General features: G+C 36.9%; 1 protein-coding gene across 2 annotated transcripts in view; it reads left to right on the forward strand.

Moving 5' to 3' along the window:
• The window catches only part of LOC149815120 (lycopene epsilon cyclase, chloroplastic-like), a 96,505-nt gene that overhangs the window by 60,073 nt on the left and 9,803 nt on the right, over positions 1-26,629 (forward strand). For both annotated transcript variants that reach the window (XM_089989524.1, XM_089989523.1), the window contains exons 8-10: positions 5,840-5,936; positions 6,026-6,157; positions 6,486-6,618. In XM_089989524.1, the coding sequence (XP_089845650.1) occupies positions 5,840-5,936; positions 6,026-6,157; positions 6,486-6,618 (362 nt within the window). The remainder of the gene's footprint in view (positions 1-5,839; positions 5,937-6,025; positions 6,158-6,485; positions 6,619-26,629) is intronic.

Below are 26,629 nucleotides of genomic sequence, written 5' to 3' on the forward strand. Positions count from 1 at the left end.
TCTTGTATGTGTATAAATAAAGGTTTTTATCCCTTTTCATTTTCTAATGCTTCTCTTAAGCATTCATGCTCAATAAGATGAATATTTTTTATGTTTTGTGTTCTTCTCTTTAGTTCTTTAATGTCTTGAATGCACTTAGTACTTGTGTTGTGCCTTTGGTGCTCATGTATTGTCCCTTAGTTGGACTTGTCTACGTGCATGTGCATTTTGTGTTTATGGTCTTGTAAGCCTTTAGAGATCCTCATTTTCTTTTTCCTCATATTTCATTACATGTGTGTGTGCATCAACTTTTTCCTTGGGTTTCTAGTTCTATCTCCCATAACTTGATCTTTTGTAGACCAATCTGCCTTCCATTATTCTATTGGCATTGGCGGAAGGTATAATAAGGACTTTAAGGCTTGGCACCCTGCAAAAGTGTAAAACCCGAAAAAAAAAGTTGGATTCAGGTTGGATCCGGACCCGGACCCAACCTGAGGCCATCGCCTCTCGTGCCTTTTAAAGACAACGAGGCAAAGGGGGGAGGTTTCTCGAAACCTCCTTCCCCTCTGCTCTTTCGCTCTCTCTCACCCTCTCGTCTCTGACTCTGTCTCTCTCGTTTCTGCTCGCCGGAGACCCCCCGACAACCCACCGCCACTGGCGACCTCCCGTTCGGCAGCCTTCAGGTGACCACCCTCACCTCTCCTGTCCCTCTTGCTGTTGGGATCGGCGCAGGCGACCCCCCTCCAGGTACGCGCCACTTCCTCTTCCCCTTTTCTTTTCCCTCGTTCTTCTTCTCCTTTTTTTTTTCTTCCGTCTCTCTCTCTCTCACTTCTCCGTTTGCGCAGGGAGGGGCTGGGCCACCTCCCTGCCTCCCTCAATCGCAAGGGAGGGGCAAAGCCCCCTCCTTGCTACCTTAAATCGCAGGGGAGGAGCAGAGCCCCCTCCCTGCGATGTGTTTTGCGAGGGAGGGGCCCAACCCCCTCCCGATGCCTAAGTTTTGCAGGGGAGGGGTCGAGCCCCTCCCTGCGTGCCGTATTTGGCAGGGGAGGGGTCGGTCCCCCTCCCTGCATCTCCTTTTGGCAGGGGAGGGGCCGAGCCATCCTTGTGCTCCCTGCGGCCAAGGGAGGGGTCGAACCCCCTCCTTGCAACATCTTTAGCAGGGAAGGGGCCCAACCTCCTCCCTGCTCCCTTTTACAGCAGGGGAGGGGTCGAGCCCCCCCCTGCTCCCTGTTACGGCAGGGGAGGGGGTCAAGCCCCTCCCTGCTCCCTTTGACGACAGGGGAGGGGGTCGATCCCCTCCCTGCTCCCTCTTCTCTGGCGTCAGGCAGGGGCTTCACCCCCTGCCTGTTCGCGTGTTCGTCGGGCAGGGGCCTAGCTCCTGCCTCTTTGCTTTTCGGTTGGCAGGGGCAGAACTCCCTTCCTCTTCCCCAGCATCAGGCAGGGGCTTTGCCCCCTGCCTGTTCGCATAATCGCCAGGCAGGGGACAAGTCCCTGCCTCCTTGCATGCTCAACAGACAAGGGCGAAGTCCCCTGCCTCCCCTTCGTTGTTGACAGGCAGGGGCTTTGCCTTTGCCTCTCTTCTACTTTGTCAGGCAGGGCCGCAGTGCTGCCTGCCCTCGCTTTCTGAGGGCAGGGGTGCAACCACCTGCCTCCTCGTAGTTTGCCGACAGCAGGTCAGCAGGGGCTTGCAGCCCCTGCCCTTGCTTCTTGCGCTTATAGCATGTGCGCAAGGGCACGATGCCCCTGCCTCTGCTTCCTTCACGTCAGGACAACGGCAGTGCCTTTGACCTTCTATTTTTGGTATTAGCTTGCTAAGATCGTCGCTTTTGCAGCTCGTACGATGGATCACACTCGCACTCCGCGGCCTGAGCCGTCAATCGCCTACACCCGTAGACGCCAGCAAGCTCGCAACTCTCCAAGGTAGGGGAAGATTGCACGAAAGACTTGGACAATTGAATTGAGTTCAATTAATGCCTCTTGCATCCTCCATGAGGATGCCTTTATAGCACATGCAATGAGCAAAAACCTGAGCGTCATCTACAATGGCAAGGCAGTAAAGAAACATTTGCAAAAGCAAGAGCCTGGGCGCAAAGCGTGACGACAAAAGAAAAACTGAAAGCAGGAATGCGTAAGCGAAGCCTAGGCGTAAAGCGCGATGGCAAACGAAAGACATGACAGAAAGTAAAGGACAAGGATCGCGAAACCGCGCCCTTGAGTTAAATGCGTACTCGTATAAATATATACATATATATGCATATATACATCCTCGTCTAATGAAAGGGATCCCTAGCAGGGATCCTGGCTTTTCGAGTGAGCAGTCCTGTAAAGTAGACTTGAGAATTTAGAGAGCTGCGCAAAAGCATCAAAGACTGCTCAAATCGAAACACTTGGAAGGATGTGATTGGCTGGTTTTGTTCGTTTATTCGACATATCTCGGGTAACCCTAAATTGGGGCTTGAGCGAACTTCTTAGCGGGGGTTCTGTTAAGAAACCCGTATCTCGTCTATCGAGGCCGATATCGAGTTATGCGAGGCATGTAGATACCCCGATAGCGAATGAGATTCTAGAAAATTGCATGTCAAATGTTGGCACAAGCTGTTGGCTGTTTCAAAAGATAAAGAATGTCAAAAGTAAAGTTTGAGAAACATTACATCTTTGTGAAACACTTTTGTTGAGGCTCCTATTGAGGAACTATACCCATTTCATCGTAGAGTACTTGTAGTCGTGCACTACACGCTAGTACTGCGATGATCGGATGAGACGGTCGTGCGACCTCGAACAGTGCTAAATGCATAATGTTGTAAACACATAAAAAAATGGGATCGCCTTTATAGGCAAAATGCTCGCGTGGTTGAAAGACCACAACATGTAGAATGGGTTGTTAGTTAAACAACGCCTAACACACCCATTCACACTTTGGTTTTTGTCAAGAGAGATGATGGATCAGTACAAAACTTCAATGGACAAATTGTTAACAACCACCCCACGGGCAAAGATCCGGCCTTCTCAGTCATTGGAGTTAAGAGAAGGGACTACCCGACATTATCCTAGGTGGTAGATCGCATGAACTTCTGCAGAAGTTGGATGCATCCGTTGCCAAGTACCTGCCTTTGGGGAATCCTCTCTTGGCTAAAGTCGTTCCTTTAGGAGCGGACTCAACTAGCTATTCGGGTTATTGAAAATACATAAAATAACAGACGCTCGAACTAGTCTCAGTTGTTTCTACGATTTATCTACGCGTACCCGCAGGACAGTAATATCAAAACATAAAGTCTGTGCACACTGGTGGATGAGTAATAAGACTTGCTTGTTGTGTGATAGTTCACAGCTTACGATCAAATGAATCGTCATGCTGCGTTTGACAGTTGTACTGCTTACTTGCTTTGAACTGCTTACCGGTTTAACTGATGATCTGCTTTAAATTGCTTAGCATGCTGAATTAAATGCTCTTAATTCAGTTTCTTGTAGTCTCTCTTATGTACCTACTAGTTTTTCACGAAACTAACCCATTCTATGGGTACAGGTGATGATTAGGTACATCACGGACGATGACGCGATGGCAAGATGACTTTAAGACTTTTTTTCCTGCTCTTAGCTCGCGTCCTGGATGTTTTTGGGTTTTGTAACGAATTTTTCTTGGGATATCCGATTTTTGTACTATTTGGGAACTTCTTTAAATGAAAGTGGCTTTTCCAAGTGTTTTGCAAGTATCATGTGTAGTGAGTTTTGGTTCTTTTGGCTAACGTGCCCAAAGTTGTCAGCTTGTCTTTCTAAATTCAACAAAAGAATTATCTTCCGCTGATTTCATAAACAAACTCTGAAAGGAAAGAGACTTTCTTCTAATCTCTTGCTTGTTTTCTAAAAGGTTCACAAGTTTGAAATTTTGGGGCGTTACAAAAAGTATAGGAGATCAATTCCTCTTCCCTTAGCCAATAAGGCATCAGCTTGCTAGGGAATTTCTCTGCTGATCAATTCCTTTTCCCTTAGCCAATAAGGCATTGGATTGCCAGAGAATTTCCTTGCTCTCGTTGTGATTGTCCATGGTTAATGTTTTCCTTTGGTTATAGATTATGCAAGTTTTCTGCTCTTAGTCTTGGTCCCTAATCCGTAATTATTTTTGTATGTAGTTGTTACTCACAGATCAAAGAGTGTCTAGTAACATGACCTGAACCTTTGATAATATTGCCTTCTTCTTCTTCTTCTTGATGAAGTTCAAATATGTTAATAATTTTCATGAGTATCCATCCTGTGAATCTCTAAATATTGCAATACACAATGGATCAAGTGTGTTTCCATAAATATTCAAGGTCTTATATGTGGTTAGGCATACGAGAAGAGTGGCAGAGCAGCTTCTGGATTCCTTCCCCAGTCCAAGAGTCCCCTTGAATGGCTTTTCGATCCTGTTCCTATTGTTCTCATGGTCCTTGCCAAATATTGGTGTTCTTAACCAACCATATATTGATCCCTTCCACCCCTTGACATTTCCTGTCCTCTTATGATTAACATGATTTCTATTGCGTTTGATTCAGTTCAGCCCACTTGCTGTAACCCTGCGTAACTAGCTTTGAATACCATTTCATTATCAAGGCCTTATTAAGAATTCACATACTCTAAGTTCCAAGTGCTCCAGATTTGGTTGCCACAATAGCTTCATTCCATCTAACCAAATGAGATAATGCTGATGAGCTACCTTCACAAAGAAAATTTTGAATTATCATTTCGAAGGTGGAGACTGCTTGGAGTGGCAAAAGTTGGAATACAGTACACCCATGTCCTTGTAAGAAATGGTTCAGTAAGTGTTAATCAGCTTGTAATATGAAGTTTTCCTATTGTTATACTCCTTATTAAAGATTGGTTGTGGTAAACTATTCTTCAGATGGATCCCTTCCTCACTTAGGTTTCTGTCCACTTATGAGCCGCCTGCTTTGATTTTATTTGAGAAGTTCAACCCACTTGTTGTTACCCTGCATAACTAGCTTCAAATAGCATTTTGTAATCAAGGCTCATATTAAGAATTCACAATTTCACATACCCCAAGTTTCAAGTCCTAACTTTGGTTGCCACAATAACTTCATTTCATCTAACCAAATGGGAGAGTGCTGACAAGCAACCTTCGCAAAGAAAATTTCAGATCATCCTTTCAAAAGGTAAGGCTATTTGGAATGGTGAAAGTTGGAATTCAATACACCCATACAATTAAGAAATTCTTCAGTGTTAATTAGCTGCTTGACATGAATTACCTTGGCTGTGAAAAAAAATATGTTTTAGTTTTTCTGTTCAAATCCTTCTAAAGGGAGGCAATTGAGGTTCCTTTAACAATTTCAGACCGAGTATTTGTATGATAAGCTGCTTATTGGACAGCCATGGTTTTAACTCTTAAGCAAATATGTTTTCTTTGCCCGCCCCCCGCAATATTTTTTTCTTATCTTCCATACTCTTGTTTGAGAGTGCAAGAGAGACTTAGGCATTGGTGACAGCGTCAGGATGGTTTCGGCCAAATATTAATTCTCCATCTTGGTTTCCTTTTATTTCCTTTAGCTCCCTTCTAATTGCCCCTTTTACAAACCTCACACATGCACACACTGTTTTTCCTTGCTTCTATTTATTCACTTTATGTTTTCCTTCTTACATTCCAACCTCTTGTCTGTGTTCAATTTTAGTGTGCTATAATTTCGAAGTTAGCTGTGAATATATTTCACCCAATATCTTCATATCACATAATTCTTTTTTTCTGATATACGTGCTAATGCTGGTTCTGAACAATTTATACAAAGAATATGACAATCATTGTAATAGATGTTCTATTTGTTGCATCAGATCGTTGAGGCCTTTATTCTAATCTTTCATTGAATATTTGTAGGAATGGTCTTACATTCCTGTGGGTGGACCGTTGCCAACCACTGAGCAGAAGAACCTTGCATTTGGTGTTGCAGCTAGCATGGTTCATCCAGCCACAGGTGAGTCTAAACATCTTTACGTGGTCCAATGATGAATCTTTTTTGGCAATTTATGACCTAAAAGTTTCTCTAATCTATCCATCAAGCAGGTTACTCTGTTGTTCGCTCTTTGTCAGAAGCACCAAATTATGCTTCTGCAATTGCAAGAATGTTGAAATCTGGTATCCAGTCCCAAAAATTGATTCCATTTGGGAAGGCTACTAAAAGTGTTTCCTTACAAGGTATTTATGAAAACCTTGGTATTTAGCAAAGTTGTATAATTTTGTTATTTGTAAGCATGCAACTTCATGTTTTCTTGTCCTATATGTAGCAAATTTTATGATACATTGGTTACACCTAAAGAACCTTACATGTGTTTACTGTGTGCATATTGAGTTTGTTTCCTGTACAAGAATGTGTTAAGGGGCATGCTGGAATTGTTTCGTGTCTAGTTTCTTATATTGCTTCACCCATTCAGTAATCATATGTAATGGTATGTTCAATGTTGATCCTGGAGTTCTGATGCAAGCACTTCGTTGAATTCTAACAAGTAGTTTTAATTTGTTTCAGCATGGGAAACTCTTTGGCCCCAGGAGAGGAGGCGTCAAAGATCATTTTTCCTTTTTGGACTAGAGTTGATCTTGCAGTTTGATGTCAGTGGAGTCAGGGAATTCTTTCACACTTTCTTCCTCTTACCTGAATGGTATGGCTCATAGTTCTTGCTTCCAAAGTTTCCTACTCATGTTGGCAATCAACCAAGGGAAAGATTTATGTTTTTAGCAGCTTATTTTTTGCATCTCATGCACTTTATTGTGTAATGCCTATATTATGCTCTAAGTGTTTTACATTTATTATGCTTCACACAAACTTTGCTGGCTGTAGCTTACAGTGGTACACACTTGATTTACATAGATCTAAGCTCCAAATGCAAAATCTAACCTTTAACTGATGTTTAACATGTCCTATTTACTAATTTCATGCATTAAAGTTGACTCAAATGAGTTGTTTTATACCATTTCTAAACCACCCCTATTTTCATGAATTGTGAGCCGTTGATTTTTCACCATCCCACAAATGGATCTGTTGGTGCATTAGACATGATAAAACCTTCTAACATATTAAATAAACCATACTAAACACATTTGTACGGTTAGATTGACTATTGATGGCTAGATCCATACAAACAAGACATTTATCTCCTAAACCATCCCAAACCCCTTTAGAAAACATACTTGCATGTATTTTTTGCTTAAGATAAACCTATAGATTTTTGTATCTATGCTTTATTTAGTAGAAAATATATATTAGTTTAAACATTTTTCATGTTTAGATGTGTTTTTAGCATAGTCACAGGTATCACCAATATTTTGAAAATATTGTGATATTAACACTGTAAATTGGAAAAACAATATTAAAGGTAAAATATCATGATATTTTCAAAATATTAGAAAGTTATATATATATATATATATATATATATATATATATATATATATATATATATATATATATATATATATATCACGATATTATTGCGAATGCAGCAGAACAATGGTGTTTTTTTAAAACAATTGGTGTAAGGGTATTTTAGGATTTTTAAAAAAGGGGATACATATGTCTTTACAAATTAAGTTTATAACTTTTTGAATTTTGTTAGGGTTACATGTCACCTTTTAAAAAAGAAAGAGAAAGAAAGAAAAAGAAGTTGTTTCGTCTCTTCGAGTTTCAGGCTGCTTCATCTCCTTGAGTTCTAGTCAATGTAAACAAGGAAAGAAAGAAAGAAGAGAAAGAGGAAGAGAAGGAAGGAAGAGGAAGGGAAGGAAGAAAGGAAAGAAGGAAGGAAAGAAGGAAGGAAAGAAAAAGGAAGGGAAGAAAGAAAGGAAGGAATGAAGGAAGGAAAGAAGAAAGAGGAAGGGAAGGAAGAAAAAAAGAAAGAAAAGGGAAAGAAAAAAAAGAGCAAGGAAGAGCGAAAGGGGGCTTTACATTTATTTTTTCTTATTTTTTTTTCTATTTTTTAATTTTTAAAATTTTTAATTTTAGTTTTTAAAATTTGAGATTTTCCTAAGATTTATTAGAAACCCACTAATATCCCGATATTATACCTTGCCGAGATATAGCCGATGCTGATATTTTTGACTATGGTTTTTAGCTTAACAAAAAAAATCAACGGTTCATATTGCACCAAAAACTTGATTAAAAATAATTCTTTTTTGTTAAATTGATTCAATCCAAATCATGGTTTTTAGTGAATAAACAATGATAAACAGTGTTAAAATGTAAAATTGTAATATATATAATAAAAATAATATTATATATTATATATATATATATTTCCTTTTATTATTTTTATTTTTCTTTATATTCTTTATTTTCTTTTTTTAGTATCTAGTTCAATAGGAACTAGATCATTTTGGAACTTGACTATGTTGTAGCCGTTGGACTCTAGTCCAATGGCTATAATAAGAGTCGTTGGACTAGAATCCAACAACTCTTTTGGGAGAGCTCGAAATGAGCTCTCTCTCTTCCTCTCTTTTGTATAAATAGGGGTGAACCCCTTCAATGTAATATACTAATGCTTCTTAAGCATTTTGGTTATAAATAAAGATTTATTATTTTATTTTGTGTTCTTTCGATTATACCCTTTTATGGGTCTTGCATGAAGTGTCTTAGATAGACACTCTTTTGAAAGATTCAAGTGCTTTTGTGGAAGACTCTCATTTCATTACATGGTATCAGAGCAAGGGAGATCTTAGATCTTGAAGAACTTTTGCCTCACTTGCAAAAGGTGTTTCATCACCTTGTTCGTGGCTCAAGAAGACTCTTTTGAAGAAAAGAGGAAATTGAAAAAAAAATTGTTACAAAAATTTGTATAATTTCTTATTCATCCTCTCTCTTGTATTCTTTTCTCTTCTCGCATCTATTCTTTTCTCACCCTTGTAAAAGATGGATGGCAATGATAAGATCACCATCATATCCATGAAACTAAATAACACTAATTATGTAACGTGGGCTTAGAATATGAGGCACCACATTTGGGGAAAAGGGTTATGGGGTATAGTGGATGGTTCCGATTCGGAACCTAAACTATCTCTCATTAAAATAGAGGGTGATAAAGAAGTCCCTCTAACGGAAGGGGAGAAGAGCAAGGCTTTAGACACTTATGAAAAGAAATGGAAAGATTGGAGGATAGGACATGCAAAAATTATGTCATAGCTAATTAATAGCGTAGATATTAAGTAGTGTTTTAAAACTCGTCGAGTCAACTCGGTGACTCGGCTGACTTGGCTCGGCTCGGCCCTCCAGCGAGTCAACCTGGCAAGCTTAACTCAGGCTGCGAAAACTCGGCTGCTGACTCGGCCTGACTCGGGCGAGTTCTGAGATGTTTGAAATTTGATTTTTTGGGTATTTCACAAACACATATTCACTTTTGTACTGAATAATACATCTTTCCCATGGACTGTCAGGAAAGATCTTTTTGAACAAATAACTGTTATAGTATATAAATCAAACAACAAAGCATTCTAGTCTATAAACCCAATTAACAAAGAATTCTATGCATCTAAAAGCAGGGATTTCTTTCAAGACACATGGAGATTGGAGAGTTAGGACCTAAGGATTCCTTATCTGCATATCACATATTACTTTACATACATGATGATACAACTTCATAAAAAAACTCTGCCTCTATAACTAACACTGCCCCATCACCACCCTTTCGTGGACCACTAGAGGTCCAAGGCAACTTCTAGTTTTCCACTTCATGTTCTTGTAAATGATAGTTTATCTTATACAGTGATACTTTCCCCCAGTCTGTAGCATTTGGTGCAGCTTCTGGGCCATTTTACCAACATCATCTGTCTCTGTTTCTACCCTTTGTCTTATTGGAATCTTTTTTATTTAAGAGCTGGGCATCATGAATCTAAGGCCTGCAACAATTTCACTTTTCCTAACCTCTAATCTTAGGCATTGAAAATTTTATTCTATCTTCTTTCGAGCTGCTAATAGCTGTTTGAATTCTTTCAAGGTGATGCATGGTGCAGAAAATCTGTCCAACTCCATTATGTGTTCTTTGTTTGTCCAAAATAATGAATCTCTTAACTCGACCTGCCATTCTCTGTGTATTGCATGATTCAAGTGACTACAATCCATAATCACACAGGATACCAGTGCCATTGGGATCATGTAGTTCCCAAGGGCTATGAAGGTGTTGGCGTGATGAATCACTCTTGTACTGAATAATACATCTTTCCCATGGACTGACAATTTATATATTGTTTTTTTTTTAAAATCAAAAGTTAACAAAACCCGGTCCGAGTCACCGAGTTGACCCGCCGAGTCACGAGTCAATAAAAAACGAGTCGAGTTCCGAGTCACGGGTTTTAAAACCTTGATATTAAGAAATGCTCTAGTCTTGCTAAGTTCGAGCATGTCGATAAGGCTTGGGAATATCTTAAAAATATGTATTCTTTTAAAGATATTGCACATGTGTGCAATTTACAAGACAAAGTTTGGATAATGACTCAAAAAGATAAAACTATTTGAGAATATTACAATGAATTGTCCGAACTTTGGGAAGAGTTGGATCTTCTTGAGCCCAAATGGCATTGTGCCGAAGATATCGAGCTTCACCAAAAGCAATTCGATGAAACATTTCTATCAATTTATGAATGGTTTAAGGCCGGAGTTTGAATCCACCAAATCATCCCTTTTACTGTAAAAGTATCTTCAACAAGATACTAATAGCAATATTACAATATTCTTGGAAACAAATGCGTACACATACGCACAACAAGAACACTTGAAACACTTGTGCACAAAAAGCACAACACAAACTCACAAATGCACAAAAGCATACCCAAGAGTCATAAGATTGAAAAAGAGCTTGGGCTATAATCCCAAAAGCTTAAGGAATACACAAGGGGAGAGCCCCTTTAAATAGAGGAGGTGGAGTCCTTGGAGAGGCTCCACCTCTAGCCGTTGGCACCCCTTCCAACGGTCACAAATGTGACCGTTGGAAGGGGCCCAACGATTAGATGGTGGGCCCCTCCAAGGTGCTTTCCACCTTTTACAAAAAGCAACAAAAAAAAGAAAAAGAATAAAGGAAAATTACAAAAACATATTCTAAAAAGAATATGTTGTAAAAAGACTAAACTACCCCTATGGCTAAAGAGTTAGAAATATATATTTTATATATATAATAAGTAGATACATATACATATATATTAGTATATGTATATGTATTACCTTTTATATATATATATAATATATATATATATATATATATATATATATATATATATATATATATATATATATATATTACATTGCATTATTAGATTACATAATTTAACACCCCCTCAAACTTAGGGCAGTATGACCGAGAGTTTGTTAAGAAGGAAGTTGAAGCGCGGAGCACACAAAGCTTTGGTGAAGAAATCCGCCAACTGATATTCTGACATGACATATGGAAGGTCAATGACTCCTTTAAGGTACACCTCACAAACATAGTGACAATCCATCTCTATGTGTTTGGTCTGATCATGAAAAGTGTGATTCTTAGTAATATAAATTGCACTTTTGTTGTCATAGCATAGCTTGGTAGGTCCTTCGATTGTGATCCCCATATCTTCCAGCAACTGATGAATCCATACAATTTCCATGGTAGTAGTTCCCATGGCACGATATTCGGCTTCAGTTGATGATAGAAATACTTTTTGCTGCTTCTTGCATCTCCATGAAATTAGCGAATCTCCTAAGAACACACAAAAACCAGTGGTGGAGTGACAGTTATTTGGGTCACCTCCCCCCAATCAGAGTCAGTATAAGCAATTAACTTTAAATCAGACGAAGAGGATAGAAAAACTCCCTTGTTTAGAGTACCTTTAATGTATCTTATGACTCGTAAGATAGCACTCATATGGACGGATGTTGGTGCATGTCGAAACTGACTTGCAATATGCACTGCATGAGAGATATCTGGTCTGGTAATACTCAGATACATCAATGATCTTACAAGCTGTCTGTAGAGAGTAGGATCTGAAAGAAGAACACCATCATCAATCTTCATTTTAATTCCTACTATGGCAGGAGTTTCGCAAACCTTTTCATCTGTAATACCTTACCTGTCAATAATCTCATAAGCAAACTTAGTTTGAGATAAGAAATACCCTCTATGAGATTATGCTATTTCAATTCCCAAAAAATAAGTTAGAAAACCTAAACCAAACATTTCAAATTTATCTTTTAAAATTGATTTTATACTCTTAACCCCATTAGAATCACTTTCGGTGATGAGCATATCCACATACAACAGCAAAATCACAATCCCTGCATTAGATTTTCTAACAAACAAAGTAGTGTCAGTAAAGCAAGAAGAAAAACCATTTTCCAACATTACTGAGTTAAACCTATCATACCAAGCCTTAGGGGCTTGTTTTAGGCCATAGAGCGCTTTCCTAAGACGAAAGACTTTTCCTTTGGGAGTCTCCATTCCAAGTGGAGCATCCATATAAACTTTCCCATTCAAATCACCATTCAGGAAAGCATTCTTAACATCCATTTGATAGATGTTCCAATTGTTAATTGATGCAACAGTGATGAGACGTTGAACAGTGACCATTCGGGTCACAGGCACAAAAGTTTCTTCATAGTCAATCCCATACTCTTGTCTATAACCCTTGGCAACCAATCAAGCCTTATATCTCTCAAGAGATCTATCACTCTTAGTTTTAACTTTAAAAACCCATCTACACCTTATTATTTTCTTACCCTTAGGAAGAACTTGAAATTCCCATGTTTTAGCTCTTTTCAGAGCTCCGAGTTCACTTTCCATCGCAACTATCCATTCAGGACTTTTACTAGCTTCCGCAAAGTTTCTAGGTTCTACGTAGGAGTGAATGACACTAAGACATGTTGTATATCTAGGTGAAAAAGAATCATATGATATGAACCTAGAGGGAGCTTTTATGTGTCTTTCGGTTCTTCAAAGATTTTCCTCACCTTGAGGAATAGTCTGACTATCATCATATCTTTCAAGAGCACTTCTAAAAGTGCTCCTATCTCTATGAGTATAGGTGATGGGATCTCTAGATGGCCCTTCATCAATAGATTGGTGAGAGGAGTAAAGTGGAGAAATAATTTTCTTAATATCAATATCACTTGAGTCATTCTGATTTGACTCATCATCACTAGAATCATCATCTTTGGCTAATAGTTCAAACAAAAAAGAATAATCAACATTTTCATTATGTAATTCTGGACTTTCAAAAAACATAAAGTTTATCATTTTTAATGTCATAAAATCGAAAACCCTTATGGGTTTCGGAATAACCAAGAAAGGCACACAGAATGACCTTTGGGGAAAGCTTATCATTTTTATCTGTAAGGACAAAGCACTTACATCCAAACACCCTTAACCTGCTGTAATCAGGTTCTTTTTCATACAACTTTTCAAAAGGAGAAATTTTACTCAAATTCTTCGATGGAAGTCTGTTTATGAGATATACCGAGGTAAGAGCGACTTCAGCCCATAGTTTCTTTAGAATGTTTTGCGAAATGAGTAAGGTTCTAGTTGTTTTAATAATATACCTATGCTTCCGTTCGGCTAACCCATTTTGTTGTGGGGTTTTCGGGCAAGATTTCTGATGGATAGTACCATAACTTTCAAGGTAACTCTTGAATTTATTTGAAAGGTATTCACCACCAGAGTTAGACCTAAGATTTTTTAAACTTCCATTAAATTGATTTAAAATCATCATATGAAACGTTTTAAACATTGAAAAAACTTCATGTTTATGTTTAAGAAAGTATATCCAACAAAACCTAGTGTAATCATCCACGAAAATAACATAATACGAGAATCCTTCTTTAGATATCACAGGAGCGGGTCCCCATACATCAGAATGAATAATTTCAAAGGGCTTTGTTGAAAATATGGATCTTTGAGAAAATGGTAGACTTTTCATTTTCCCAAGAATACAATCATTACAAACAAAATCTCATTTTCAAAGATGTTTAATAAAAGGCAAATAAGAGATTTAACAATGTTGGGATGTCCCAATCTCCTATGTCATACATGAATATCTTTGTTTTGAACAACATTACAAAATTGATTCTTGGAAACTTGAAGAAAGTCAACGTAGTAGAGTTCGCCTCTCCTAAAGCCTTCTCCAATCAATCTCTCGGACTGGCGATCCTGAATCCAACATTTATCAGAAGTGAATTTTACATCGCAACCATGATCCGAGACTTGAGAGACCGAAAGTAAATTTAAATTTAGTTTTGGTATAAGACAAATTTTAGGGATAAAAAAATTTTGTTTTTCAAATTTTTTTATTCCTTTAATTTCAAGAGGTGTTCCATCCGCCATTGAGACAAAAGATGGAAAAAGATTTTTAGAAAATTCGGAAAGGGAGCAAACACTTGGAGTCATATGAAAAGATGTGCCGGAATCTAAAAGCCAAGATATCTTATCGGAAGGTGAAGAGGTAGACATAGCGGCTCCGGAAGTTCCTCCCTTGAGAAGAGGTTGCAAAGCTTCTATAATTTGATGAAGAGAAAGAGACCCATTTGACGATGATGGTCGTTCCTCTTGTTGAGATGTCATGGCCATAACAAGTATTTTCTTTCATTTTGGGCATATAGGTTAAATGCGCCCTAGTTTTTTACAAAAATAACATGTAAGCTTGCTATAGTCCTTCTTTACTCCTTGACCAATTAAGTTTTGATTCTTGAAGTGAGGACGCTTATAAGTTTTCAAATTGCTCCTTGGTCTTGATACGACATTAGCGCCTTCATTTTCTTCATTACTTGAAGTAGCAAGAACACTTGAATTGTTTTTGCTAAAGTTCATACGAGTTTCCTCCCCACTTAGCTTTGTAATGACATCTTCAAGAGAGGGGGAGACGAAAGAGGAAAGGAGAGAGGACCGAATTTGCTCGAACTCGGGTCTAAGGCCATTCAATTTTTTTTTAAAATGGTCATCTTCCAATTGTTTGTATCTAAGCTCAATAGCTTCTCCACTCCACTTAGGCTCAAGCATTGCGAGTTCATCTCATATGGACGACAATTTCGCAAAGTATTCCCTTATGGACATCTCATTTTGTTGAAGGGTCAAAGCCCTTTTTTGGAGATAATACTTGTGTGACAAGTCTCTTGTTGTGTACATTTTTTCTAGATAATGCCAAGCTTCCGATGCTTTCTTGAATTTAACAATGTTGGCATTTATCTTGTTTCACCCGATGAAAACATCGAAGAAAGAATCTTGAAAATTTTCATTTCTCATTCTTCATGTTTCTTGGAGTATTTCTCAAGAGCTTTATTCCTCTCTTCTCCTTCGAGAATTTTGATTTTGCCTTTCTCTATCAAAGTAATCCTTGGTTCGGGTTTCGGTATAGAACCAAGAACGTATCCCCAAAGACCCTTACCTTTTATTTGAGCTTCCATGTTCTCGGCCCAAACATGATAGTTTGGGCCATTCAATTTGAAGCCAAGAGAGAAATGAGAGTCTTTTTCGCCCATTAGAGAGGATAGAAGTTGAAAAATAATACGTACCTCAAGAAACTTTCACGCCTTCCTTAACAAAAGAGACTCTCAAAATATTGCCTGAAGAAGGTTATCCACTTAAAACGCCAATAGCTTGAATGCACGTTTTTCGAGGCACTCAAAAAACAAATAAATGCACGAACCTCCTTCTTCAACCAAGCTCTGATACCATGTAAAAGTATCTTCAACAAGATACTAATAACAATATTACAATATTCTTGGAAACAAATGCGTACACATACGCACAACATGAACACTTGTGCACAAAAAGACAACACAAACTCACAAATGCGCAAAAGCATACCCAAGAGTCATAAGATTGAAAAGGAGTTTGAGCTATAATCCCAAAAGCTTAAGGAATACACAAGGGGAGAGCCCCTTTAAATAGAGGAGGTGGAGTCCTTGGAGAGGCTCCACCTCTAGCCGTTAGAGCCCCTTCCAACGGTCACAAATGTGACCGTTGGAAGGGGCCCAACAACTAGATGGTGGGCCCTGTTAAAATGTACCCATCAATTGTTGTAATTAGACATATTTTATATATATAAAAGATGATACATATACATATATGGTATATATGTATATGTATCCTCCTATTTATATATATAAAATATATATTTTCCTTTTGTTTAGCCGTAGGGGTATTTTAGTCTTTTCCTCTGTTTTACGCACATTCACTTTATGAATGTGATTGTAATTTATTTTATTTTTCTTTTTCTTTTATTTTTTATTTCTTTTTTCTCAAGTACCAAAAGGTACCTTGGGGGGCCCACTCAAATAGACGTTGGGCCCCTTCCAACGGTCACATTTGTGACCGTTGGAGGGGCTCCAACGTCTATGAGTGGAGCCCCTCCAAGGCTCCTTTTTGTTGTTATAAATAGGGGCTCTCCCCTTTGTATTTCTTACTTCTTGAGGGAGCTTATGCTCCATTTGTAATGGGGTTTTTACCCCTTGTCCATTGTTTCTTCAATGATATGCAACTTATGACTTTATGTCATATTTTTCCCTTTTTATGGGTTTTATGGGTTAGCACATTATGTGCTTGTGTTGTTTCCCTTTAATGGGTATATTTGCACTTCACGTGCATATGTATGGGTTCATTATTGAACCCAATGTATTCCAACTCACTTTCTAACATGGTATCAAAGCAAGGTCACGATGGGGTTGTCCTTGGGTGCAACGGAAAGCGTGTCGCTCAAGAAATGGTGAAGTATTCATTGCTCTTCCTTTTTGTTTTGAAGTTATTCGGTATGTATCCCTTTTCTTAAAGTATTATGCATTTGAAAATATGTTTCTTGCATATAGTTTGTTCAATGGTTATGATAGTTAAATTATGTCTTTTCACATTTCGTATGCTCGTATATTTTAAAAATATCTCCCTCAAATTTGGTGAACTCGTTTGTTGTTCAAATATATAATTTGCGTCTATCTAACTACTCATCGCATATAATAGCAATTTATGTTTTTTAAAATTACCTTCAATTATGTGAGATTTATAATTCTTACATAAGTATCTCATGATTGACCTATAAGTTAATTTTTAAAATTATATATATGATTTCTTGCTAAAGTAATGATCTTTGCTTAAAATTTCTTAATTCTCATATGAACCCTAATTTGATTTGAGTTCCTCTTTTTTATTATGAATTTAGTGCATTTTTTGAAAAATTTGATATAATCCTTATATGAAAATCTCTCACATCTAAAATCTTTGTTGAATCCTAAAGTAGTTCTTGTTAATGATAACTTATAAGAACTCCTAAAAGTTTTTCAATGTTTCTTTTTTGAAAAATTGTTTATGATAAACCATTAGGAAAGATTTTTTAAAAAGGAATTTCTCACACTACATAGAGTGCATAGTTCATCTATTGCATCCTTTTGGTATAAATGATTTCATTTTTCATCTTTATAAACTTGTTGGTTTGTATTTTTCATAAGGTTTCGAAACCTCTTAATAATTTCTTTTAAAAATGCCTACATTGGCCATAATATGGTTTTCTTTGTCCTCAATTGCAATTGTTAAAGTTTGAGAATTTCAAGCATTGCTCTTTTTATAAAGTGCATACTTGCTCACTTTTGTGTATTTTTTGTATTTTGTGCACATTTGTTTCTCAAATATTTGCGCTTGTATGCATTCCCTCTTTTTTATGAAATACATGCCTTAGTGCATGTTTGTTTACACCTTGGTGTGTATTTGTTCAAGTATTGTATGAGTGCCTTCGTGCACATCTTTTATAAAGCCTTTTGTGCTTACATGTGTATTGTCTCTTCGTAGACATTTTTGCATTATGGAGCCTTTATGCACATTTCTTTTTGTGAAAAATATAATGAATTTAGATATTGAGTCCTTTTTAAATCATTGTAAGTGCTTTTAGCACTTTGTATGTTTCCGCATATCTCATCACAATCAAAGGATTTTTTAAAATTGTTGTATGGGACTTAATCCCTAAATCTATAAATTTTTAAGTGTATTTTTACGTAGACAAGAGATACTTTTTAGTCCATGTTGGCATGTATTCTCTTGCTCTTGTCGTAGATGCACTTATTTCAAATATTATTATATGTAGACAAGAGGTTCGTTTACACACCTTTGTGTGTGTCTTTTGCTTTTAATGGCTTTATATTCTTGATCTAGTAGCTTATACACTTGATTTATGGGTTTTGGAGGACTAATGAGGAAGTTGTTTGTAATGAATAAACTATTATTGAAATTTGCAAAATTCCATTCATGACTTGTGTTTTTCAAGTAAATCATCTTTTTGATATGCATATCAAGTTGATTTCTTAGCATTTAATCTATATATTAAGTGCTTATGGTTTTTGCCACCCTTATATGTAAAATGTTTTTTTTTCTTCTTTTCAATTAAGTGTGACTTTCATAAATGTTTTTAAAAACCTTGTGAACTCTTGGGCTTATTTTGCTTAAAGTATGCTTGGAGACTTCGTTTCTCTTATTTGGAACTTCACTACATGTTTGAAGCATGTTTTAGTTCTTTGAGTATCAATTCATATTATGATTCGTATATGCATATGCTCTTTTTGGCCTTTTTTGGGCTCTCATTCAATAAAGCATATGTATGTTATGCCTCTTCGTAGGCTTCTTGTGGTATCCCTTAGTGGATCATTTTGTTATTCCCCATTATGGGGTTATATTTGTCCAATGGTGGACCTTATGAATGCATTATGCATTCTTGCAATTTTTGCATAATTTGCTTCCGCTCATTTTGTTTTAACATAATGTATGATTTAGAAACTTTGGTTTTCTAAATTTTTTGTTTCATACTAAAGTAACTATCATATTATGCATAAATTTTGCACCTTGTTAGGAATGTTCCTTTTTGAGTAAAGTGCAAAGATATTGTTTACTTGTTCTTTGTTGTTTTCTTTTCTCAGGATCTTGGAGATAGGACAAAGGGAAGTACCCTGGATGGTTCGGGAAATGGGTTCATCATTTGAAGACAATTGGAGGAAGGCTATTTCAAGTTTCATTGCATCCTTGCCGAAGCCTCTTGGAGTCGCCGAAGCCTCGTGGAGTTTTGCCCTTTTTTCAATCTTTTCGTTTCCCTGCAAAGCTTGAGGGGGGGTGTTAAAATGTACCCATCAATTGTTGTAATTAGACATATTTTATATATATAAAAGATGATACATATACATATATGGTATATATGTATATGTATCCTCCTATTTATATATATAAAATATATATTTTCCTTTTGTTTAGCCGTAGGGGTATTTTAGTCTTTTCCTCTGTTTTACGCACATTCACTTTATGAATGTGATTGTAATTTATTTTATTTTTCTTTTTCTTTTATTTTTTATTTCTTTTTTCTCAAGTACCAAAAGGTACCTTGGGGGGCCCACTCAAATAGACGTTGGGCCCCTTCCAACGGTCACATTTGTGACCGTTGGAGGGGCTCCAACGTCTATGAGTGGAGCCCCTCCAAGGCTCCTTTTTGTTGTTATAAATAGGGGCTCTCCCCTTTGTATTTCTTACTTCTTGAGGGAGCTTATGCTCCATTTGTAATGGGGTTTTTACCCCTTGTCCATTGTTTCTTCAATGATATGCAACTTATGACTTTATGTCATATTTTTCCCTTTTTATGGGTTTTATGGGTTAGCACATTATGTGCTTGTGTTGTTTCCCTTTAATGGGTATATTTGCACTTCACGTGCATATGTATGGGTTCATTATTGAACCCAATGTATTCCAACTCACTTTCTAACAGGCCCCTCCAAGGTGCTTTCCACCTTTTAAAAAAAGCAACAAAAATAAAAAGAAAAAGAATAAAGGGAAATTACAAAAACATATTCTAAAAAGAATATGATGTAAAAAGACTAAACTATCCCTCCGGATAAACAGTTAGAAATATATATTTTATACATATAATAAGTAGATATATATACATATATATTAATATATGTATATGTATTACCTTATATATATATAAAATATATATATTACATTGCATGATTAGATTACATAATTTAACAATCCTTTTATTGCCAATACTATCGAAGAACTCACTATGAAGGAAAATATACTTAGAAAAAGTACTCCAAAAGTTGATGATGACTCTGTTCTAGTTGTGTCTAAACCAAGAAATCATACTCGCACTTACAAGTCGCCTCATTTTGGAAGACAAAATGATGACTTTGACAAAAGAAAAGTCAATTGTCATCATTGTCATAAACCGGGGGCACTATAGGCCTCAATATCCAAAGTTTAAAAGAAGAGAAGAAAAAAAAATTGTATCTGTTGAATCTGAGTCAAAAGATCAAGATGCACTTGTATCTATAGCGCAATTGATGAAAATTCTTCAGCCTCTTTTCAAAGGGGTATCCTCCTCAACTGAAGCCTCAACTGAAGTGGTTGTTGCATCTTTCTCCGGTCTAGGTAACTTTCCTTGGCTTTTAGATTCTGGTGCTTCTTTTCACATGACCCCAAATGTCAATAGCTTATCCGAATGTCTTAAAAATAGCTCAAGTGTGTTAAAGGTTTTTATAGCTTATGGCACATCTCTTAAAATAAGAGGAGTAGGATGTTTTAAAAAATTTCAAAAATCCAAAAATGTTTTTATTCCAGAAGTTAGATATATCCCTAAATTAAATTTGAATATCTTATCTGTCTCGCAAATATCTGACTATAGATGTAATATCTTCTTCTCTTCTCATGGTTGTTGATCGTCAATCAGGGGAGCTGATTGGGAAAGGCCATGGAGAAGAAGGACTTTATTACATGGACTTTTTGGAATTGCCCAAGAATTTTCAGAAACTAGAATTAGATTTATGGCACAAAAGACTTGGCCACCCTTACATGTCTAAAATTCAATATTTTCTAAGTTTGGAAACATTTTGTAATTCTGAAAGTTTTTCTTGTAAATACTGCAATCTTGGCAAAACGAAAAGATTACTGTTTCTTAGTAGAACTTTTATTTTTTCATGACCGCTTGAGTTAATACATTCAGATGTTTGGAGACCCGCACCAGTTATTTCCAAAGGTGGTTATGTATATTATGTCATTTTTGTTGATGACTTTTGTAGACATACTTGGATTTATTTTCTTAAATATAAATCTGAAGTTTTTGCTAACTTTCGACTATTTCATAAAATAGTTAAAAATAAATTTCAAAATGATATTTTCATTTTTCGCATTGATTCAGGGGGAGAGTTTATGTCCAAAGAATTCAAAGACTATCTCAATTTACATGGCATTACATATCAAAGATCATGTCCACACATTCCACGACAGAATGGCCTAGCCGAACGTAAACATCGACACATTATGAAAACCACTAGGACCTTGCTAATTGATAATCAAGTTCCAAAAGGATTTTGGGTTGAGGCTGCTTTAACTGCCACCTATCTCATTAATAGGATGTCATCTTCCTCATTAAAGAATATAATTCCAATAGAAAAACTTATCAATTTAGTTTATGATTATTCTAGATTAAGAGTCTTTGGATGGAAATGTTTTGTTTTCACCAACAAAAATGATAAACTCTCTCCTCGTGCCATCCCATGTGGCTTTTTAGGATATGTTGATAGTAAAAAAGGATACATGTGTTTTGATTTTCAAAATGACAAATTATTTATGTCAAGAAATATATCCTTTTTGGAAAAAGAAAGCTTCATTGAATTCAAAAAATCCAAGGATGTCACTGAATATTCTTTTTTAATTGATCTAACTTCAAAATCCAATGAATGTGATTTAGAATGTGACTTTTACAATGATCAAAGTCCTATTGCTATTGAAAATGATGTCGATAACAGAGAGCAAACCCATAGGGATGTTAGTCTACAATATTCAAGACGTAGAGAGCAAAATCTTTCTTGTGCATTAGAAAAATATTTCAAAGTTTCACCCAGAAGGATGTCTAAAATTTCTACACTTGAAAAATTTGTGTCTTACGAATCTTTTTCACCCACATATAGGGCAACTATTGCATTAATACAATCATACGTTGAATCATCATCCTATTTTCAAGCCAAAAACCATATAGAATGGATAGAAGCTATGAAAACAAAATTGGATGCATTAGAAAAGGCCAACACTTGGACTTTGCAAGATATTCCTTCAGGTAAGAAGCCTATAGGCTGTCGGTGGGTCTACAAAGTCAAAACCAAAAGTGATGGAACCTTGAAAAGGTATAAGGCCCACCTAGTGGCAAAAGGATATGCCCAAGAGTATGACATCAACTATGAATAAACATTCGCTCCTGTAGCCCGTATGACCATTGTCAGAACTTTAATAGCTTTGGCCTCTATTAGAAAATGACCTATCTTTCAAATGGATGCTAAAAATATTTTTCTAAATAGGAATCTCATTGAAGAAGTATACATGGAAGCCCCACTTGATATTACTATTTCTAAGAGTAAAGTTCTTCGTGTAGAAAAAGTTCTTTATGGTCTTAAACATGCTCCAAAAGCCTGGTATGACAAATTTAGTCATGTTATGCTTGATATTGGTTTTCAATATTGTTTAACCGACACTGCTTTGTTTATTAAGAAATCTAATGCATGCATCATTATTCTCCTTCTCTATATGGATGATATGATTAGCACCGGAGGCGACAAACATAGAGTTGCAAATATCAAAACTCTTCTTAAAACTCACTTTGAAATGACTGACTTAAATTTATTAAGATATTTTTTAGGCATTGAAGTTGCTTATTTCCCTCGTGGGTATTTGATATCTCAATCTAAATTTGTTTTTGATATTTTTTCTAAGTTTGGAATTACATATGATAAGAAAGTTGACACTTGTCAACGTTAAAATGAAAATTGATGATGAAGAACTTCTTGATAACCCTATTCTTTATAGATAACTTATTGGAGTCCTTTCTTATCTGTTCAAGAATATTTGAGAAGCACCGAACCCTAGGTAGCGAGAGAGAGAGAGAGAGAGAGAGAGAGAGAGAGAGAGAGAGAACTATTTAGAAAAAAGAAACTCGTTAACTTATGTTATTAGGGCTTCTCTCTATGTTAAATAGAGAGAGGCTAAAAAGAATAATTACATCTAAGCCCATTATGAAAACAAAATTTCAAATAACCTCTAATATAAAAAGACTTAAACTTTAAACCACCTATTCTCAACACTCCCCCTCAAGCTGGAGCATAGATATCAATCATGCTCAGCTTGTCACAACATTTTGAGAAATTTGGTCTAGCAAGAGGCTTTGTAAACATATCTGCAACTTGGTCTTCCGACTTTAGATATTTGGTAGTGATATGACCAGCTTGAACCATATCTCTTACATAGTGGCAATCAACCTCAATGTGCTTTGTTCTCTCATGAAAGACAGGATTGTTCGCTATATATGTTGCCGCTTTGTTATCGCACATCATGGTCATGGGAGAGGAAACCTTCACCTGAAGATCATGAAGAACAGTACGAACCCACATCAATTCAACAGTTGTTTGGGCCATAACCCGATATTCTGATTCTGCACTCGACCTGGAAACCACATTTTGTTTCTTACTTCTCCAAGAAATCAAATTCTCTCCCAAAAACACACAGAATCCTGTGGTAGATTTTCTATCTACTACAGATCCAACATAGTCAGCATCAGAATAGGCCACTGTCTCCAGAGTTCCACCTTTCCTGAACAATAACCCCTTTCTAGGAGAAGATTTTAGATATCTGAGAATCATTATGGCTGCATTCCAGTGTACCTCAATTGGTTTGTCCATAAACTGGCTAACTTTGCTTACTGCTAAAGCAATATCCGGCCTGGTCACAGTTACATATAATAGCTTCCCTACTAGGGAGCGATAGCTTTTGCTATCAACTGGTTTTGACCCTTCTTTAAACAACTGAACTTTATGGTTCATGGGAATATTTGCTGGTTTAGCTCCCAACATTCCTGTTTCCTTTAATAAGTCAAAAACATACTTTCGTTGAGACAAAACCATCCCTTCACGGCTCCTAGTAACTTCTATACCCAGGAAATATCTAAGTGAACCAAGGTCTTTTGTAACAAAGTGCTTTTGAAGATGAGCCTTTGTGTTTTCAATATCTTTCACATTGTCTCCTGTAAGGATGATTTCATCCACATATACCACCATAACAACTATGCCTGAGTTAGTTTTCTTGATAAATAGATTATGATCTGCCGCTGACCTATTAAAGCCAAAACATGACATCACTTCAAACAACTTTTGAAACCATGCACGAGGACTCTGTTTCAAGCCATAAATCGCCTTTCCCAATCTACACACCTTCTGACACTCCCCCTCAACCTCGAAACCTGGAGGTTGTTGCATGTAAACGGCCTCAGATAGATCCCCATATAGAAATGCATTTTTCATATCTAATTGGCACAAACTCCAACCATGCTGAACAGCGACTGAGAAAACAAGACGAATGGTACCCATCCGTGCAATAGGAGAAAAGGTTTCAAAGAAGTCAATACCATATGTCTGAGTATACCCTTTCGCTACTAATCTGGCCTTGTACCTTTCAATAGAACCATCAGATTTGTACTTTATTGTATATACCCATTTACATCCAACAATGTCAGCATCTGTTGGGGAATCAACTAGATCCCATGTATGCTGAGATACTAAAGCATCCATTTCTTCTTGCATAGCCAACTTTCAGCGATTATCAAGCTCTGCCTGTTGATAGTTCAGAGGAATAGTTTCAGCAGATAAGGCTGAAATAAAAGACTTCATCTGATTTCCAATTCTGGCATCAGAGACAAAATGAGATATGGGATATAAGGTACATTGTCGTGTCCCCTTTCGTAGAGCAATAGGCCTGTTATCATCATCATGAAGATCACTATTGTCAGTAGAACTTACCTTAGGAGAAGAAGAAGATGAAGGCTCTTGCGGAGGTGGAGCTCTACGCACATATACCAATGGAGGATTATTAAATCTGGAAGAGGATGAAGTTTGGTTCGATAATGAGGGCACAAATTCCAAAGGAAAAGGAGGTATAGGTAATGGAAAAGACTCAGTTGGATCAACCTGCAGCGGGGAACCGGTACTGGAGTAATATGGAGTGAATTCCAAGAAAGATACATCCGCACTGACGTACTCTCGGCGAGAAATAGGATCATAACATCGATATCCCTTTTGATTTTTGGGATAACCTATAAATATGCATTTTGTAGCTTGAGCAGCTAATTTATCACGATCAGGGCCAAGTTTGTGTACAAAACAAACACATCCAAATATTTTTGGTGAGAAAGAAAAGAGTGGGGCATTAGGTTTCAGGATATGTAATGGAATTTGATCACCCACAGAAGACGAAGGCATGCGGTTGATCATATAGCAAGCAGTGGTAATCGCATCACCCCAGTATAACACAGGAACATTGGATTGAATCATAATGGTCCTGGCAACATCAAGCAGGTGCCGATGTTTTCGCTCAGCCACCCCATTTTGTTGAGATGAATAGGCACAAGAAGTTTGGGGTTGGATGCCATGATCTTAGTAAAATTGTAAGAGACCTTTTGATTTAAACTCGAGAGCATTATCAGTGCGAACAATCTTGACAATAGATTCAAACTGAGTTTTTATTTCAAAAATTAAGGATTTGATAATACTTGGAACTTCAGATCGTTCTTTTATTAAAAACACCCATGACAACTTAGAGAAATCATCAACAATAACAAGATAGTAACGACACTGAGTCCTAGTAGGAATTTTACTAGGACCCCATACATCCATACATCTGCATGAAGAAGTTCAAAAACTTTATTACTAGACTGACTCTGACTCGAAGGGAACAAACTTCGATGATGCTTTCCCGACTGACATGCTTCACACTGAAATGATGTGGTGGAAGGAATTTGAGGAAAGACCGAACGAAGCTTTGACAATGAAGGATGACCAAGACGACGATGCCACTGAACATGACTGAATGAGTGTTCCACTGCAGCATGAACATTACCCATTGGATGATGTAGGTAGTAAAGTCCATTTTCTTCATAGCCTCCACCAATCTTCTTCCCCGTCAGCAAATCCTGAAAATAACAACCCATCAGAGCAAATATTACTCTACAGTTTTGTTCTCTTATAAGGCAACTAACAGAGAGTAAACTTTGAGGAAAGTTTGGAGCATGAAGAACATTTTGCAACTGTAATGAGGAGGATATAAAAATATTTCCCTGACCAACAACCGGGGAGGAACTCCCATCGGCTAATGAGACTCCTCGATGAGCATTAATATCCTTTATATATGAAAAAACAAGTGAATTTCCACACAAATGTCTGGATGCACCAGAGTCAATAATCCACTTACTGTCAGTCGGATGAAGATGATTTCCGGTTGAATAGGCAACACCAGCTACATGTGGGGTGGAACTCAAAGGACGAAGAGCTATCAACTCATCATATTTAGCACGACTGAGGGTGATACTGCGGTCACTTGCAGAGATATTATCCTGTACATTTGTTGCCTCGATAGTAGTAACATTTGCTTTAGGAGCATATGACTTTGATGAAGAAGAGGTTGGCCGACCATGCTTATGTTAAAATGTACCTATTATATATATATATATATATATATATATATATATATATATATATATATATATATATATTCTGTTTATTACATCAATACCCGATAGGGGTATTTTTGTAATTTCACAGTTGTTTTAGAAAACAACTATTTTTTCCTTTTTGATCAAATGTAATTTTTATTATTTATTTTATTATTTTTCTTT

Source organism: Nuphar pumila, chromosome 15 (assembly GCF_984573655.1).
Source record: "Nuphar pumila chromosome 15, dmNupPumi1.hap1.1, whole genome shotgun sequence".
Classification (NCBI taxonomy): domain Eukaryota; kingdom Viridiplantae; phylum Streptophyta; class Magnoliopsida; order Nymphaeales; family Nymphaeaceae; genus Nuphar; species Nuphar pumila.